Consider the following 19966-nt stretch of genomic DNA (forward strand, 5'->3'; position numbering starts at 1 on the left):
ATGCCTTTTACACTTATTAAGTGCATTTATTCAGTAAAGAACTTGGTCTTACCTCCCCCTCCCGTTTTATTTTAATGTGTCATAATCTAGCACCATCATTATCCTTTTTGATGCTCAAACTGTTCCAACTTTGTCCAGAGGGACCCACTTCACTCTGGCTCCTGTGTTACTAGTCTTAAAGTACTTCCTTGCTTTTTGGCACAAGATGTTCTAGGCTTACTCTGTACATTCCCTGTCCGAGACCTGATAGAAGCCATTTCTCCAAGGAGCCCTGATATCTTTTAGTGGGGAATGGTATTTAGAAACTGAGGCATCATTGCTTATAGGCCCTTCCAGTGGAGAGAGCTAAAAAAAAAAAAAAAGAGAGAGAGAGAGTCTCTCTGGCTGAGTCGGTAGAGCATGCAACTCTTGGTCTTGGGGCTGTGAGTTCAAGCTCCACATTGGGTGTAGAGCTTACATTTAAAAAACAGAAATTTTTTAAAAATGAGTTTTATACTAATACTTCCAATTCAAGTCCAACACCACAGGGTTCTCCCTCACTTTTCCCCATTCCGTATTTCTATCTTGCTTCTTTTAAAATTCTGGTTCCCGACATCCATATGTTGACCCTTCTCAGAATTGCAAGGTGGATACCACTACCACCTAAGTAAAGTTCAGAAGTTCTTTGCAGTTTTTTGTTCTTAGACTATATCCAATTAAAGATATATAATGCACTGTGTGTAAAAATTACTTGAATCATTTTTTTCCTCTGTGGAATTCTGTTTTGTTTTTTTTTTAAGATTTTATTTATTGGGGCGCCTGGGTGGCTCAGTGGGTTAAGCCACTGCCTTGGGCTCAGGTCATGATCTCAGGGTCCTGGGATTGAATCCCGCATCCAGCTCTCTGCTCAGCAGGGAGCCTGCTTCCTCCTCTCTCTCTCTGCCTGCCTCTCTGCCTACTTGTGATCTCTCTCTCTCTCTGTCAAATAAATAAATAAATAAATAAAGATTTTATTTATTTATTTGACAGAGATCACAGGTAGGCAGAGAGGCAGGTAGAGAGAGAAAGGAAAGCAGGCTCCCTGCTGAGAAGATTGCCCAATATGGGGCTCGATCCCAAGACCCTGGGATCATGACCTGAGCCAAAGGCAGAGGCTTTAAACCACTGAGCCACCCAGGTGCCCTTGTGGAGTTCTGTTTCTAGTCAACTTTATGATTTGCTTTTATTATCCTTTTTAAATACATTTTAATTTTTTAATATGTAAATTTTTACATGGTTATAAATAAGAAGTATGTAAAAAGCTATTTCCAGAGAAGTCTTACTCCTGTGCCTATGCCCTCTACCCCAATACCAAGCCACTCCCTATAAGTAACCATTCATTAATTTCTGGCTTATCCTTCCTGTGTTTATTTTTTTATTGAGTTGTAACTGACATGTAACATTCTATTAGTTTCAGGTATACAATATAATGACTTGATATTTGTATTTCCTATGTTTCTTTTTTGCAAAAATAAGCCAGTGAGTATACATATTACTTCTTTTTCATTATACAAAAGGTAGCATACTATATACTCTTTCACCTTGCTCTTTTTCACTTAATAATTTAGCCTGGAAATCACAGTGTACCACTTTTTAGCATGCTTCCTCATTCATTTTTATGGCTCCTTGATAGTTCATTGCATGGATATCCCTTGAAATGTTAACAGTAGTCATATTTCCAGGCTAGGTGACAAACATCTGCCAGAACCTGCACAGTAGCTGAGATGCTGCACTTTCGTAATGAAAATTTAGAATACTATTGCTATACTAGTATTTAAAACAAAAAAGCAAAATAGAATATGTTTTTAAATGCACATTTTTTTAAAGATTTTTATTTATTTATCTGATAGACAGAGAGAGATCACAAGCAGGCAGAGAGGCAGGCAGAGAGAGAGGGGGAAGGAGGCTCCCTGTTGAGCAGAGAGCCCAATGTGGGGCTCGATCCCAAGGTCTTGGGATCATGACCTGAGCCGAAGGCAGAGGCTTTAACCCACTGAGCCATTCAGGCGCCCCTAAATGCACTTTATTTTTTTTTTAAGATTTTATTTATTTATTTGACAGAAAGAGCCAGAGAACACAAGCAGGGAAGCAGCAGAGGGAGAGGGAGAAGCAGGCTCCCGGGATCATGACCTGAGCCGAAGGTAGACACTTAACTAACTGGGCCACCCAAGCGCCCTAAATGTACTTTACACTGCTTCTTAGTTGCTTGTGCTTGAGGAAAAGCAGATCCAGCAAGAGGTAGATAGAGTCTTATAGAATGGGGAAGGGGCACGGTGCACCTGGGTAGCTTAGTCAGTTAAGCATCCTGGGATCGAGCCTCATGTTGGGCTCCTGACTCAGCTGGGAGTCAGCTTCTCCCTCTCCCACTCCCCCTACTTGTGCTCGTTCTCTGTGTCAATAAATAAATATTTTTTAAAATAATTCTTAAAAAAAAATAAAGAATGGAGAAGGGGACTTCACATACTATAAACACTAAAGATGCTATTCTTGACTCAAAACGTGGTTTTGTATAAATTTACCACATGACCCAGCAATTTCCAGCACTCCAGTATATACCCAAGAAAACTGAAAACATGTCCACACAAAACCTTGTACACAGGGGCACCTGGGTGGCTCAGTTGGTTAAGCGACTGCTTTTGGCTCAGGTCATGATCCCAGGGTCTTGGAATCAAGCCCCACGTCAGGCTCCCTGTGGGGTCTGCTCCTCCCTCTCCCTCTGCCTGCCTCTCCCCCTGCTTGTGTGTTCTCTCTCTATGTCAGATAAATAAAACCTAAAAAAAATACCTTGTACACAAAGGTCCATAACAGCACTATTCATAATAGCTAAAAGGTAGAAACAATCCATATTCCCCTCAATTATAAGTAGATAAAATAAGGTATATCCATACAGTGGAATATTATTCAGCAATCAAAAGAAATGAAGTAGGGGGGCCTGCCTGGCTCAGTTGGTGGAGCATGTGACTCGATCTCGGTGTTGTGAGTTCAAGCCCCACATTGGGCATAGAGATTATAAGTAAATTTTAAATACCCCTTCCAAATTATTAATAAAGAAAGCACTGTTTTAGGCAAGGTCACCCTCTAAAGGGGAACAGAGAGGTCTATGAGTAAATTTCCTAGTACTGACCAGGAAAATGCGTGTTGAATGGCTATTCCTGGTGGAACTGAAACACTTGTTAATTAGGTATTAAGTCTTGGTTTTACTGATCTCAGGCCTAACCTTAGTGAATCCATTTTGGGCCTGTGGTTTTTCTTTCTGATACTATGTGCTATAGAGGATAAAAGATACATACAACTTTTATACATATAACTTGGTTTCAACAGTATATACTCTAGAAAATAAAAGATACATAGAACTATGGGAATTTGAAGAACACTTTAGATTGCTTTCAAATGACCAAGGTTCTTTGAGGAACAGAGCAATTCTCTTACTTAAAGATATAGTCAGGGATGCCTGGGTGGCTCAGTTCCTTAAGCGGCTACCTTTGGCTCAGGTCATGATCCCAGGGTCTTGGGATCAAGTCCCACATCCAGCTCCTGGCTCAGCAGAGAGCCTGCTTCTCCCTCCCCCTCTGCCTGCTGCTCTCCCTGCTTGTACTCTCTCTCTCTCTGTCAAATGAATAAAAATCTTAAAAAAAAAAAAAAAAAGATATAGGGCGCCTGGGTGGCTCAGTTGGTTGGGCAACTGCCTTCGGCTCAGGTCAGGGTCCCGGAGTCCCTGGATCGAGTCCCACATCAGGCTCCCAGCTCCATGGGGAGTCTGCTTCTCCCTCTGACCTTCTCGCCTCTCATGCTCTCTCTCACTGTCTCTCTCTCAAATAAATAAATAAAATCTTAAAAAAAAAAGATATAGTTAAACTAGGATGCACTGAGGGGAAAAATGGGAGAGGCAATAAATATAATTAGGGAGGTGGGGTGGAGGAGAAAGCCTTTCTTGATCTTCTCTCAAGATAAAAGTAAGTTTGGTCAAAAAAAGATCCCCCACCAAAAGAAAGAAAGTACCAACATGTGCTGCGAAATAGATAAACCTTGAAGACATTATGCTAAACAGAGAAAGTGAGTTCCAAATGACCACATACTGGGGGATCCTGACTGGCTCAGTTGGTAGAACATGCAACTCTTGATCTCAGGGTCACAAGTTCAAGTCCCACATTGGGTGCAGATCTTACTTGATTAAAAAAACAAAGACCACATATTATTTGATTCCATGTACATGAAATGTTCAGAAAAAAGAAAGTAGATAACTAGTTGCCTAGGGTTGGGGCCAGGAACAGGGATTCACTGCATGAGGGATCTCTTTGAGGTGACAGAAATGTTCTAAAACTGGATTTTAGCTGACGTGCCTGGCTGGCTCAGTCAGTAGAACATTCAACTCTTGATCTCAGGGTTGTAAGTTTTAGCCCCACATTTGGTGCAGAGATTACTTAAAAATAAAATCTTAAGGCACCTGGGTGGCTCAGTTGGTTAAGTGTCGGCCTTTAGCTCATGCAGTGATCCCAGCATCCTGGGATCAAGTCCCACATCAGCTCCCTACTTGAAGGGGAGCCTGCTTCTCCCTTTCCCCGTCTTGTGCTCTCTCTCAAATAAACAAATAAAATCTATAAATAAAAAATAAAATAAAATCTTAAAAAAATAAAACTGGATTTTGGTAACAGCTGTGTAAATAAATTTACCAAAAATCATTAGATTATACACCTGAAATGGATGAGCTTTTTGGTATGTAAACTATATTTCAATAAAGCTGTTTGCAAAGCAACACAAAACAACATGGTTTTGCTCTTCCTTACTAGTCACTTAATAGTGCACCAGCGCTATATACAATTAAGAGTATCAGTTCATTTTTATAACAGAAGAAAGATATTTTCCTGAAATAACTGGAAGAGGCAAAGGACATTAAATGTTATATCCTATATTTACAACCCTAGTCCCTACTACTATAATACCTATAACACAATAGGAGTGTGATAATTGTTTACCGAATGTAGTGTACTAAGTGAGAAAAATCGCCGACAGGGAACTAACTGGTCTGTCATTAGTGAAAACCAGCAGGAACAAGAGAATCGATGTTAGCAGGGAAGACAGTTCCCTGCCCTGATTGTCTGAGGTAGAAAAATAAGTACAGTTACACATAGGTGTGATGTGGAATACAATTATAGTTATTTCATCCTTTGCAAGTTGAAAGGGATTTAGAAACCACTCAACAAAGGAGGAGGGTTGAGGAATTGCTTTGATTTTTAGAAAGCAACAGACCCAGTGAAATCAGAAAAGTTTATTGCCATTCATTATGAACAATTTAAAAGTGATATTAGCATATTAGTCCTTATACAAATTCTTTTTAAGTATAAAAATCAAGATGTCAGTGTATGTAGGACCATCAAGTCAGTCCAATACAAAACCATACTCTCAGACTTATGGATCACACCTCCCTTCATTAAAGGATGCGAGTTTGACAAAACCAAGCCCAGGCTTACATTTGAGATCTTCCCAGACAAAGTGGGAGCAGGAGGCACTATTAAATTAAAAGTCAGTTAAAAAGATTTCAGTAGCTATGGAAAGTTCCCAGAGACATAGGTGACAGCCGTGTTTCTAGCCCCTTTCAACCATGAAGTCCGTAAGGACCTCAGGCAGCATCAGTCCGAACATCCTGAGACCAGAACACACTCAAGCAATAGGTGCTTCATCTGGCCGCTCATGAGAAAACTCAGGGACTACACACAGCAGTTGGTACACCTGCCAACAGGCCAGTTGACTCTTACAGTACCCACACTATGATAATAGACCCCACTTTCCAAAGTGCTAGTGGGCCTTAGTTAAGGAGGGCCACCCTCACCCTCTTCCAGTTAACACCCTGTTCATACAGAGCTCCTACAGCCCCCGCAACAGGAGGCCCTAGGTCACACACCAGAAACAGATACAGTACATTGAAAATGAGAAGACATCTACCAGACAATGTATCCACCCTGGATCCTCCACAAGTAAATTTCCTAGTACTGACCAGGAAAATGCGTGTTGAATGGCTATTCAACACAGCCTTAGACGATGGTGTAGAAATACACACCAATGAATTACTGTATGAAGAGGAGAGTGCAGTGATACAGGAAAAGCAAAACAGAACACTTTAGCCCATGGTGAGGGAAAGGAAAACCAGAAGAAAAGGAGGAGGAACAGTGAGCTTATGTACCTTTTACTTTCTAACAATACTTGGTATTGCCTGACCTCCCGCTTTCCAATCCTCCAAGATAGGGGTGCCAGATTTAGCAAATAGAAATACAAAATGTCCCATTACATTTGAATTTCAGATAAAGAGCAAATATTTTTTAAATCTAGTCCCAAATACTGTATGGTACATACTTACACTAAAAAATTATTTGTTAAAAAAAAAAAAAAACCTACTCTCTTTTACCTGGCAACCCTGTCCAGGAGGCTCAGTTAACCTGAGCACTAATGTGATCATATATTGTCAAAGAGCAACAGTGAGACCACCCCAGAGCAAAGCACAGACACTTCATTTGCCACAGAAATAGCTAGGTGATTCTTTTAACTCCATTTCCCAAACTCTCAAAGATCCACTGTTTATTTTGACAGGGTAGGAGGATATGTGCCCAGTGGAATTGTTAACCACTATCTGCCAGGTGGAGAAGGAAGTTTCCCTTCCATATCAAAGGAGGAAAATAAAAAATACAAATAGAAAGAATAAGGAGAAACAGGCTTAGTAGGGTAAAGAATGTGACTCCTACCACCGCAGGGCAGGCTGAGCAACTCCGGCAAAATCCCTACCAATGTTGACAGCCCCAGGGTCTGGAAATCCAATATACTCCAACTTTCTATGAGCAACTAAAAGACCTCGAAAGCTGAAAACACACACAAACATACACACACGTACAGAGGAGGGAGGAATAGGAAGAGAGCAAGGCAGGACACAGAGGAGAATCACACAGCTCCCTGATAACGACTGGCAGAATATTTTGGTTGGTTGGTTGGTTGGTTTATGGGGTTAACTTTCAGTGGTCTTTCCCTAAAGCAGAAGCTGACAGAAAAAAAGGCGCCTCACAGAGGCCTCAGGGACACAGCTTTATGGGGGATTAATTTCACATCACCAGGCCCATAGTGCTATCATAATCTAACAACAGATCTGACCATCAGACCCCACATCCAATGTGCTAGCATGACTAAGTGCCAAATCCAACACCTAAGGGCGGAAGAGGAGCCAGTAACAAGTCCATGGCTGATAAACATTGCTCTCAAAGGCATAAAGAGGGAAACAACTAAAAGAACAGGACCACATTATGCTTTTTTTTTTTTCAGACTCTTTGGGAATTTCTAGCTCCTCTTAATCCAACATCTCTGAAACTGTGTTTCTAAAGAGGTTAACAGGTGTTGCGTGGAAGAAAAAAAAATTCAGTGAAATAAATTTGAGAAATGTTGCCCACTTACTAAAAGTTATAAATCCCTCCAGTAGAGGAACCTGTTCAGCTTTACTTAAATCACTGGTTACCAAAAGGGAAGAGGCTGGAGTAAATAGGTGATGGGGATTAAAGGGCACTTGTGATGAGCACCACGTGTTGTATGGAAGTGCTGAATCACTAAATTGTACACCTGAAACTAATATCATAGTCTGCTAACTAACTAGAATTTAAATAAACACTTAAAAAAACCCCACTGGTTCCTGACTTACTTGACCACAGAACCTTGTTAAGGAACATCAATTAGTATCTTCCAGAACTTCAAGAAATGCTGCTTAACCGTTTTTGCAAACATGTCCCATCTCCAGAATGGGAAGAACATGTCGACACTGGAACACCCAGGAGTCACACATAAAATAATTTTCCAAAATTACTGTATCAGAAAGTTTAAGGCAATGCTTTCGAAACTGTAGAAACTTGTCCTTCTGTGAGGTACTTGCTCAATGGTAATACAGCTAGGAAAGCTAGTTCAGAGGTAAAAGTCAGTCTCTCTCTCTCTCTCTCCCCTTCTCCCCCCAAACTTCCTCCAAAAGGTTCAGACCAAACTTCACAGCAACCATGTACAAACAAGGCTGTCTTTGTTCCTCCAAAATCCCGATAACCTGGAGTCTAGGGTTTCTAGGAAAAGAGACAAATGGCTCATGCTGGCATTGTTCAATGCTATCAAAGGAATCCCTCTTATTCCCCCTTTGGTGCAGTCCCCAAATAGCACCCCAAAAGCTATAAAAGGACACACTTCTTGGTGTTCTTCTTTGTGGCAGGGTAAAGCACAGCCCGGACGGCTTCTGAAAATACCTCGTGCACCCCATACTGCATCAGGGCTGAACATTCTAGATACTTCACAGCCCCCACCTGCTTAGCCAGGGAAGTGCCTTGCTGAGGAGTTGTGGGCACTAGGCTCTGTTCCTTCAGCTTCTTCACTGTCTCAATGTCATCCCGCAGGTCTCTCTTGGTACCTACCAGCAGAACAGGCACATTGGGGCAATGATGGGAGACCTCAGGGTGCCACTTATGCCTCACATTGGCATACGAGGATGGGTTGCCAATGGAAAAACAAATGACAAAGATATTGGTCTGGGGGTAGGATAGAGTTCGCAGTCGGTCATACTCCTCTTGGCCAGCTGTGTCCCACAGGTTCAGGCTGACGATCTGGCCATCCACAGACGTCTGGGCACTATAGTTATCAAAGACAGTGGGGATATACTCCTCAGGAAAGGCATTTGTTGTGTAACTGATGAGGAGGCAGGTCTTACCTACAGCCCCATCTCCTACAACCACACATTTGATTGTCTGCATTCTTTCCTTGGAGTCCTAAGTGCAATAGAGAAAGAAAGAACATTCATAGATGTTTGGTTCATTTGGGGAGCCTAAGCTTTACCAACATTTCTCTCTGAGGAGAAAGAGAGGAGGTAAGACCCCCCACCCACCGACCATCCCCTTAACACCATAGAAGAGTTAGCTGAGAAAGAGTACATAGGACAAGAGATCTTACCATGGAGTCCATGGACTGCTAGAGGATAAACTTCAGTAGGTCCTAGAAGTCGCCTCTGAAGTATGTGATATTATGTGTAGGTACATAAGTGAATTTTTCTGGAAAGAAGATCCCAAACTGTCATCAGATTGGTAAAAAGGCTGTGAGCCCAAAAAGATTAAAAACCATTCACATACATAGGTATTTCTGTTTTATTTTTGTCAGGTCTGGCTATACTCTATCAAAGGTGCTAAAACATAGTGGGTGCTCAGTAAATGGAAACTAATTTTTAAAATAGCACTGATGTTGGTACACCCAGGTGGCACAATCGGTTAGGCATCTGACTCTTGGTTTCAGCTCAGGCTGTGATCTCGGGGTCATGGTATGGAGCCCTGCATTGGGCTGCGTGCTCAGCACAGACTCTGCTTGAAATTCCCTCTCCCTCTGCCCCTCCTGCTCATGCATGCACATGTTCTCTCTCTCTCCGTTTCCCTCCCTCTCAAATAAATAAATATGTCTTTTAAAAAACACACTGATGTAGAAAGAAGGGTCTAAAGGTTGAAACAAAAGAAATATGGCTCTGACTTTGGGTCTGTGGCTATAGACCCAGCAAAGCAATCTCTGTTCCTGACAGTGACGTCCTAAAACTGGAGAAAGGTAGGCCAGTCAGACTTAGCCTCCCGGAGTAAAGAGTCCAGGCTCTGATGTTAAGCCACCTGGAGTCCAAAACCAGTCCTTTCTTTTTCTTTTTCTTTTTCTTTTTCTTTTTTTTTCCAGTCCTTTCTTTTTCTAAGCTTTGTCGACTTCAGCAAGTGCTTCACCCATGGCTTAAGTGAAAGAATGTTTGTGTAGTACTTACTAATGCCTGTCACACAGAAAGTACTCATTAAGCATTCGAAACTACTATGACTTCATAATAATTCTTGTACTGTTCCGGGGAAGGCAACAGTTCTGTAATGTGATTCCAGTGCTAGACAAACCACAGATCTCATCCCTTCCTACCTTATCTGAGCAAAACCATTAGTCATACCACCACCATACTTTCTCTTTTACTTCTTCAGGAATCAAGCATTTGAGAGTTAACGGTAAGGCACAGATGACCTCCAAGAAGCGTGTTTACTATGAGCTCCCACATTTATACCCCATTTTAAAACCCTATCACCGCCCTACCCTGTCAGTGCCCCCAGAGCACTCCATTTCCTTTAGCTTAACTACTGCACTAATTTCAGACCTGATCCTGATAGCATTAACTTCATGTGTCAGAACATGGAGGAAAGGGGATAAACTGTCTTAAGTATTTAATTATAGAAAAAAAAAAAAAAAACTGAGGGCGCCTGGATGGCTCAGTTAAGCGACTGCCTTTGGCTCAGGTCATGATCCTAGAGTCCCAGGATCCAGTCCCACATTGGGCTCCCAGCTCAGCAGGGAGTCTGCTTCTCCCTTTGACCCTCCCCACTCTTGCGCTCTCACTCTCTCTCCTGACTCTCAAATAAATAAAATCTTTTTTAAAAATTGAGAATCAATTAGTTTCTCACCTTAGGAATTTGGGGGAATAGATACATCGCTCATCCTGTTGTCTTTTTCTTTCTTTCCTTCTTTCTTTATTTGAGAGAGAGGGAGAAAGAGAGAGAGCATGTGCGCGCACAAGGAAGAGCACTAGCAGTATGAAGGGCAGAGGGAGAAGCAGGCTCTCTGCGGGAAGCCCGATGTGGAACTCCATCTTGAGATTCCAGGATCACAGCCTGAGCCAAAAGCAGACGCTTAACTGACTGAGCCAGCCAGGCGCCCCTCTATTGTCATATTAGCTAAGGTCCATATCATAGACAAAACAAAACATCTTATTTTCAGTCAGAGTAAAGAGAAGTTGGCCTTTAGGGCACCTGGGTGGCTCAGTGGGTCAAGAGTCTGCCTTTGGCTCAGGTCATGATCTTGGGGTCCTGGGATCAAGTCCTGCATCAGGCTCCCTGCTCAGTGGGGAGCCCGCTTCTCCCTCTCCCTCTGTCTCTCTCTCTCTCACTCTAATAAATAAATTAAATCTTAAAAAAAAAATAAAAAAGAAAAGAGAAAAGTTGGCCTTCTGAGTATGCTTCACACAGGCCCATTAGAGGTAGCTCTCTTCCCACACAGCCAATTCTGACTCACAAGGCATTCCACCTAAAGCCTTCATTAGCACAGGTCCCACAGCTAAAAGTCCGGAGTGTAATTCATCTTTAGTATTCACTGACCATCAGCCCTATCTTTTTCCACCTAGGAACAGGCATAAGGATCAAACATACAAGGTCAATGGGAAAAGGGTAAAGTCACCACCACATTCTTTGAGAATAGCCTTCCTTGATTTTCCCAGTCTGGATTAACTTCTTTCTCCTCTGAATTCCTGTAGCAATTCCTATACGAACAGCTCACCTTCCCAGCCTGCTATCCTTTATCATCCAGTAGCCAACATCTCTGTTCAAAGTGACTGCTTTCAGGACAACTGTGCATCTGAGGGGGTTCCCGAACCAGACCAAACTCTTAGACCCAAAGACCACTTTGCACCCCAAATTCTCAGCTCCTCATCTCAATAACTAGGAAAAGGCATCTACACTCATTTCTGCTTGTTTATATCTACTAACCCTTCTGGTATATATGGTCTGCAGATGGGCACTCAAGCCACACTGATTATGGCTGAGGGACTAGATGATGAAGGGCAGCTAGAACATCCCAGGTCTGAAAACCCAGGACATCCTCACCCATAGCAAATTCTCTATCAAAATTTGGGGGGCTACTTTGTACAAGCACCTGACTCATTTACTCAGCCCACATGTCCCACATGTTCATCATGTTATTTACTTATGTGTATGTTTGGAATTATCCACAGTTAAAAGTTTAAATATACTAAAACTATATCTAAAAGAATTAAAAACAGGATCTCAAAGCGCTATTTGTACACCAGTGTTCATTGCAACATTATGCACAAGAGCCAGGAGGTGGAAGCAACCTAAAGACCATCAACAGATAAACACATAATAAAACATAAAAACATAAAAACATATATATATATATATATATGTTGTATATTATTCAACCTCAAAAAGAAGGAAATGTTGGAGCACCTGGTTGGCTCAGTTGGTAGAGCATGCGACTCTTGATATCAGGGTCATGAGTTCAAGCCCCACACTGGGCATGGTGGCTACTTAAAAAAGAGAGAGAGAGAAGGAACTCTTCATACACTACAACATGGATGAAACTTGAGGACATACGCTAAGTGAAATCACATAGACAGCAATATACTGCATGATTCCACTTACATAAGGTATCTACAGTAGTCAAACACATAAAAACAGAAAGTAGAATGGTAGTTGCCAGGGCTGGGGGAGGCGAAATGGGGAGGTTTTTAAAAAAAAAAATTATTTTAGAGAGAAAAGAAAGAATAGGAAGGGCAGAGGGAGAGAATCTTCAAGCAGAGTACCTGCTGAGCATGGAGCCTGACGCAGGGCTCTACCCCACGACCCATGAGATCATGACTTGAGCCAAAATCAAGAGTCAGACACTTAACCAACTGAGCCACTCAGGCACCCTAATGGAGAGTTGTTTACCAGTGACAAAGTTTCAGTTTTGCAGGGTGCCTGGTGACTCAGTAAGTTAAGTATCTGACTCTTGATTTCTGCTCAGGTCATGATCTCAGGGTCCTGAGATTGAGGCTCATATTGAGGGGGGTGGGTTCATGGTCAGCGGGGCATCTGCTTGTCCCTCTGCCTCTCCCCCACTCATGCTCACAGGCTTACGTACTCTCTCAAATAAATAAAATCTTTAAAATGAAAGTTTCAGGTTGCCAAGATGAAAAATTCTAGAGATCTACTGCACAGCAATACATATATAGTTAACACTACTGTAATGAATATTTTAAAATGGTTTAAAGTACTAAAAATAAAAGTATTTTTAAAGGGTTTGGAGCTCTGAGAGAAGGCTAGGGGTCATAAAAGAAAGGCAAATGAGAAAAGCTTGTTTACCTCAGCCTCGGGATCTAGCACAATGGGGTCCTGTCATGGATCACCTACAGCTTTGCCCTCCTCATCACCACCACTATCTACATTTTCACCAGGTACTCCTATGGGCAACGAACTGCTAGAAAGGACTCAAAAAAGAGTAAACAGAAAGACTGCTAGAAGCTTACAATCTTGTGGGAAAGGCAGGACTCATATGAAAAAGCAAACAATAATACAAAATGATGTATGGCTCACAGGGGAAAAAAGTTGCTGTAGGAAAGCAAAGGGAAACTTAAAAATGAGAGGTTATAGGCATTGTGCCAAATACTTTTACATATCTTATTTAAGCTTCACAGTAGCTCTGGGAAGCAGACATCAGAGCAAGTCAGAGATCTTTAGGTATGCCTTTAAGTTTGGAAACTGGGAGAGGTGCTGCAGAAACCAGGACCCTCAGAAAGTTCCCTTTCCAACCATTCACAGTAAACTGGAATTAGTTTCTTCTAAGTCTTCCCATCTCTTCTGACAAAGTATCCTTCTTCACATGTACAGTCTGCGTAGGAGTCAATTTTTTCCTAGGTTAGACAGTGTAAAAGACCCAGTAACAGTCAAGACAAGAATGCAGCTCAAAGGATTACTGTTTCTAGTACATTCTCCTCCAGGTCTCACCCTCTTGGTAAGTCTGAGTCTAATGCACTTGAAATCACGCTGTAACTCTCTGGAACCAAAACAATTCAGCAGAAGACCCCCCCCCCCCGCCCTCCCAATCTGTATCTATTACTCTTACACAACTTAATTCCTCTACTAAACACCGGCAGCTTTCTCACACCGGAGACTGCCTTCTTTGGTTCAGGTCCAGCCAAAGGCTTTGGGACTCTCGAAGCCGAAGGAAGCCATGTGAACACTCCCCAAATCCGAGCCAGGGGAAGACTACCCCGCGACTGGAAAGTTAACCAGAGACGCAGGAGTAGTGACCCAGCATAGCTCCACAAGCCCGCTCGGCACTTCCTTCGCATCCTTCACCACCAGGCCTACTTGGTTGCCGCACTTCCTAGGGACTCGTGAGCCTGGGACAGAGCGCTGCCCCACCTGGGATTCGCAAGTAGCAAGAGCCGGAGCGGGCTCAGTCTCCCCCATAGGCATACACCTCATCCCACCGTCCAATGCCTTCCATCTCGGGAATGGCTCACAGACTCACGCAAGCCTCCGGAGCTGGGGAGACTCACGAAAAGTGTGGGGGACAAAGGGGGGGGTGCGGAAGCGCTGGGGGTGGGGAGTCTCCATAAAGATTACCTGCCAAAGCAAAAGCGGTCGTCTTCCACCGCTGATGACTACAGCGGGCAGAGCCTCCCAGCGCGACTGTGGCGAGGGTGGGCAGGCCCTGCGAGCTCGGCGCCACATCCGGGCAGCTACCGAGTCCCAACCCTGTCGTCAGACGCAGCCTCCGCTGGATGCCCCGACACCTCCTGGGAAGTGGAGTCTTAGCGCCGGCCTCACTGTCTGCGACTCACAGGCTTCTAGACTGACTACCCCTTGGAGTAACTAACCAGGATTACTTGGATCCGGCCCTCAGGTGCGGACCCACAAGACCAGTTACCCGGTGCAGAGGTCCCCAAGACTCCTCTTTCCCTTGCCAAAGTGAGGCCGCCCTTTCCTCCCCAGACCCCGGTTTCCTTCTCAAGACCAGCCCTGACGTAGGAGGCAGGCAGGAAACTGAAGTATTAGGAAAAAATGGAGGCGATAAAAGAAAATGAGGGAGTGAGCGAATTAGGGTTACTTTCAGTCACCATATTAATTTGCATTTTCTGGAGTTTTCTGTAAGTGGGATCATACAGTATGCACTCCTTTTTTAGTGGCTTTATGGAGATATAAATTCATATACCACACAATTCACTCATTGAAATTGTACTGTTCAGGGGTCCCTGTCTAGCTGTCAGTAGAGCATGTGACTCCTGATCTCGGGGTTGTTATTTCCAACCCTGCCTTGGGTGTCGAGATTGCTTAAAAATAAAAAATCTTTTTAAAATGTTTGTACATTTTGGGCGCCTGGGTGGCTCAGTGGGTTAAGCCTCCGCCTTGGGCTCAGGTCATGATCTCAGGGTCCTGGGATAGAGTCCCACATCAGGCTCTCTGCTCAGCAGGGAGCCTGCTTCCTCCACTCTCTCTCTCTACCTGCCTCTCTGCCTACTTGTGATCTCTTTCTGTCAAGTAAATAAATAGAATCTTTAAAAAAAATTTTTTTTGTACAGTTCAATGTGTTTTTTGTGTTACCTTATTAATTTTTTTTTAATTGTGGTAACTGCATAACAAAATTTGCCCTTTTACCCATTTTCAAGTATAAAGTTCAGGGGCATTAAGTACATTTACAATGTTGTGCAAAGCATCACCATTGATATTTCCAAAACTTTTTTAATCATCCCTAACAGAAAACTCTGTACCCATTAAGCAAGAACTCCTCATTTCCCCCTGCCTCCAGCCCCTGGAAACCAACTTTCTCTCTCCATGAATTTGACTTTTCTAGCTACCATTCATTTATTGATGGACATTTTGGGTTGTTTTCCAACTTTTGACTATTGTGAATAATGGTGCTATGAATACTGGCTTACAAGAATCTGGTTTTCTTTATTATTTTCTAGTTCACTGATTTCCACTTTGATCTTCATTATTTTTGTTTCTTTGAATTTTATTTGCTCTTCTTTTTACTGAAGTAAAAGCTGAAGTCATTGTTTTGAGACATTTCTTGTGTTCTTTTTTTTTTTTTTTAAGATTTTATTTATTTATTTATTTCACAGACAGAGATTACAAGTAGGCAGAGAGGCAGTCAGAGAGAGGAGGAAGCAGGCTCCCCGCTGAGCAGACAGCCTGATGCGGGGCTCGATCCCATATCCCTGGGATCATGACCTCAGCAGAAGGCAGAGGCTTTAACCCGCTGAGCCACCCAGGCGCCCCCATTTCTTCTTTTCTAAAACAGGTTTTTAGTGTATAAAAACTGCTTGCTAAGGGGCACCTGGGTGGCTCAGTGGATTAAGCTCTGGATTTTGGCTTAGGTCATGATCTCGGGGTCACGAGTTCAAGCCCCTCATCAAGCTCTGTGCTGAGGGTGGAGGAGCCTGCTTAAGATTCTCTCACTCTCTGCCCCTCTCTCCAGCTTTCACCTGCTCTCTCTCTCTAAATATAAATAAATAAAATATATTTCTAAAAATTACCACCTAAATACTTCTTTAGCAGAATGCCATAAATTATTGTGTGGTTTCATCTTTATTCGGTTCAAAGTATTTTCTTTTTTTTTTTAATTAAGCATTTTATTTATTTATTTATTTGACAGACAAAGATCACAAGTAGGCGGAGAGGCAGGCAGAAAGAGAGGAAGGGAAGCAGGCTCCCTTCCGAGCAGAGAGCCCTATGCAGGGCTTGATCCTAGGACCCTGGGATGACGACCCAAGCTGAAGGCAGAGGCTTTAACCCACTGAGCCACCCAGGCGCCCCTGGTTCAAAATATTTTCTAATTTCTCTTTTGATTTCTTCTTTGACCCATGGGATATCTAGAAGTGGATTGTTTCATTTTCAAATATTTGAGGATTTCCAGAGATCTTTTGGTTGTTGGTGTGTGTAATTTGACTCCATTTTTTTAGAGAATATACTTGGTATGACTTGACTGTTTTGAATTCATTGAGACTTTTTTTGTGGCCTAGAATATGGTCTACCCTGGTAAATACTCCACGTGCACTTGAAAAGAATATGTATTTTGTTGTTATTGGGTGGAGTGTTCTAAAAATGTCAATGGGGTCAATTTGGTTGATAGTATTGTTCACTTCTTCTGTATCCTCACTAATTTTATGGTTCCTCGTTCTATTGATTACTGAGAGAAGGGTATTAAAATTTGACTAGTACAGCAGATTTGTCTAGTTTTTCTTGCAGTTTGTCAGCTTTTGATTCATGTATTCTGAAGCTCTTGTATTATTATTATACGCATACATATGTAGAATTGTTATGTTCTCATTTTCCATTTGTCCCATCTCTTCTTGGTTCTCTTTTTCCTCTTTTTCTACCTTCTTTTGGATTAATCAGTATTATTTTAATTTCACTTTTATCTCCTTATTGGCTTATTAGCTTCACATCTCTGTTTTGTTACATCTTATAGGTTTATTATGTACAACCATAACCTACCAGTCTACCTTCAAGTGTTATTATACCACTTCATGTAGAGTTATATGTTGTTATGTACTTACATTAGTGTACATCCATTTCTCTCTTCTTGGACTTTACACTATTGTTATGCATTTTACTTTTACCCCACAATGCACTGTTACTATTTTTTGTTTAAACAGTTAAATTTAGATATATAGAGAGAGAGAGAAAGAGAGAGAGAGCACGCACACGTATGCAGAGCAGCAGGCAGAGGGAGAATCAGGCTCTCCACTGAGCAGGGAGCCCAATGCGGAGCTCGATCCCATGACCCTGGGATCATGACCTGAGCCGAAGGCAGCTGCCTAACCATCTGAGCCACCCAGGTGCTCCTAAACAGTTAAATTTTTTAAAGATTTATTTATTTTAGAAAAAGAGAGAGTGTATGTGTGCATGAGTTGGGGGAGGAGCAGAGGGAGAAAATCTTTGTTCAGACTCCCCTGAGCATGGAACCTGGTGCAAGGCTCGATCCCATGACCCAGGAGATCATGACCTGAGCTGAAACCAAGAGTCAGATGCTCAACCAACTGAACCACCCAAAGGCCCTATAAATAGTTAATTTTTAAAGGTTTTATGTATTTATTTGACAGAGAGAGCACAGGCAGGACGTTGGCAGACAGAGGGAGAAGCAAGCTCCCCATGGAGCAGGGAGCCCCAAGCAGGACTCAATTCCAAGGCCTGGAATCATGACCCAAGCCGAAGGCAGACACTTAACCAACTGAGCCATCCAGGTGCCCCAATGGTTCATTTTTAACAGACTTTTATTTAGAATTTTTTTACGTAAGCTCTGCCCCCAGCGTGGGACTTGAACTCATGACCCCAAGATCAAGAGTCACATGCTGTACCAACTGAGCCAGCCAGGCATCCCAATAGACTTTATTTTTTAGAGCAGTTTTAGGTACAGCAAATTAAACAGGAATTAGAGAATTTCCATTTATCTCCTGACCCCACACAGGCAGAGCCTAGGCTATCTCAAAATCCACACCAGAGTAGCACATTTGTTGTAACTGATGAATCTATGTTGACACACTGTTACTATCCAAAGTCTATCTTAGAGTTCACTCTTGGTGTTGTATATCCAATGAGTTTTGAGAAATATACAATGGCATATATCCACTATTATAACAGCATATAGAATAGTTACACTGTCCTAGAAACCCTCTGTGGTCTGCCTATTCATTCCCCTCTCCCTACAATCGCTGGCAAGCACAGATCTTTTTATTGTCTCCATAATTTTGCCTTTTCCAGAATGCCATATAGTTGGAATCATACAATATGTAGACTTCTCAGATTGGCTGTTTCTCTTTAGTAATGTGCATTTGAAGTTCTTCCATGTCTTTTTATGGTTTGATGGCTCATTTCTTTTTAGTGAATAATATTGTATTGTCTGGATGTACCACAATTTATATATATATTCACCTTCTGAAGGACGTCTTGGTTGCTTCCAAGATTCAGCAATTATGAATAAAGCACCATAAATATCTAAGTGCAGGTTTTTGTGTGGTCGTGAATTTTCAGTTCATTTAGGGAAATATGAATGTAATGGCTGGCCCAAATGGGTAATTATCTTTTTAAAACAGCTTTATTGGGGTAAAAATTTACACATCATAAATTCACCCATTTTAAATGTGCAACTAAATGGTTTTTTAGTATATTGACAATGTTGGGGCGCCTGGGTGGCTCAGTTGGTTAAGCATCTGCCTTTTGGCTCAGGTCATGATCCCACAGTTCTGGGATCGAGTCCCACATAGGGAAATCCCTGCTCGTCAGGGAGTCTGCTTCTCCCTCCCTTCTACCCCTTGCCCCTGCTCATGCTTGCTCTCTTTCTCTAAGATAAAGAAATAAATAAATCTTTTAAAAAATCTTTTGTCAGACATATGTCTTGTGATACTTTCTTCCATTCTGTGGCTTGTGTATCATTTTCTGAAATAGCAGAAGTTTTTAATTTTGATATATTCAAGTTTTTCTTTTATGCTTAGTGCTTTTTTGGTCCTCTCCTGTGTAAGAGATCATTACCTGTATTTTTATGTGTTATAGCTTTTGTTGCCAATATTTATACGTCTTATTTTGATTTCTCATTTCACTGCATTGGTTAGGATTTCTAGCATAATGCTGAATGGTAGCTAATTTACCTATGTGAACGTCTGTGATTAGGTTTTAGGGAATAACAGTGAGACTGGAGAGAAGCTAGAGACACAACAAAGGAAGACTCAATAGTACTTGTTAACTAACTGAATAAGGGGGATGAAAGAGAATCACAGTTTAGAAATAACTTGGATGTTAAGATTAGGAACAGGGAGAATGAAGTTGCCATTATCAGAAATCAAACAATGAAGAAAGTTATTTGAAGAGAAAGATAAGTTCCATTTCAGATAGTTTCATTTTGAGTTTACAAAGGATTTTTTATTCAGAGCTGTCCTCTAGGCAGTTAGAGAACCTGCGTTTGGATGAGAGGCTTGGCCTGGAGACAAAGACCTTAGAGTCATCAGCAAAGGTGATAACTGAAATAATAATGTGGATTATTACTTAAAAGAAGAGAAGTTAGGGGGCGCCTGGGTGGCTCAGTGGGTTAAGCCACTGCCTTCGGCTCAGGTCATGATCTCAGTGTCCTGGGATCGAGTCCCACATTGGGCTCTCTGCTCAGCAGGGAGCCTGCTTCCCCCCCCCTCTGCCTCTCTCTCTGCCTGCTTGTGATCTCTCTGTCAAATGGATAAATAAAATCTTAAAAAAAGAAGAAGAAGAAGAAGAAGAAGAGAAGTTAGGGGTGCCAGGGTGGCTCAGTTGATTAAGCATCTGGCTTTGGCTCAGGTCATGATCTCAGGGTCCTGGGATCAAGCCCCGAAACAGGCTCAGTGTTGTTCAGTGGAGAG

At 42.2% G+C, this 19966-nt stretch overlaps 1 protein-coding gene across 2 annotated transcripts; it reads right to left on the reverse strand.

Annotated features, from left to right (window-relative positions):
* Positions 1-5269: 5269 nt before the first annotated feature.
* On the reverse strand, positions 5270-14603 carry LOC309855651 (rho-related GTP-binding protein RhoG-like). 2 transcript variants are annotated; one of them, XM_082716227.1, is made up of 4 exons: positions 14205-14588; positions 10485-10548; positions 8971-9068; positions 5270-8789 (listed from the first exon to the last, which is right to left on the reverse strand). In XM_082716227.1, exons 3-4 carry the CDS (start codon positions 8980-8982, stop codon positions 8199-8201), a joined length of 603 nt encoding a protein of 200 aa, XP_082572353.1. In that variant the 5' UTR covers positions 8983-9068; positions 10485-10548; positions 14205-14588; the 3' UTR covers positions 5270-8198. The 2 variants fall into 2 exon arrangements, with proteins under 2 accessions (XP_082572353.1, XP_082572352.1); XM_082716226.1 differs by lacking the exon at positions 10485-10548 and having other exon boundaries at positions 14205-14603.
* Between the last annotated feature and the right edge of the window lie 5363 nt (positions 14604-19966).

Source organism: Mustela nivalis (assembly GCF_964662115.1).
Source record: "Mustela nivalis genome assembly, chromosome: X".
In the NCBI taxonomy this organism is placed as follows: Eukaryota; Metazoa; Chordata; class Mammalia; order Carnivora; family Mustelidae; genus Mustela; species Mustela nivalis.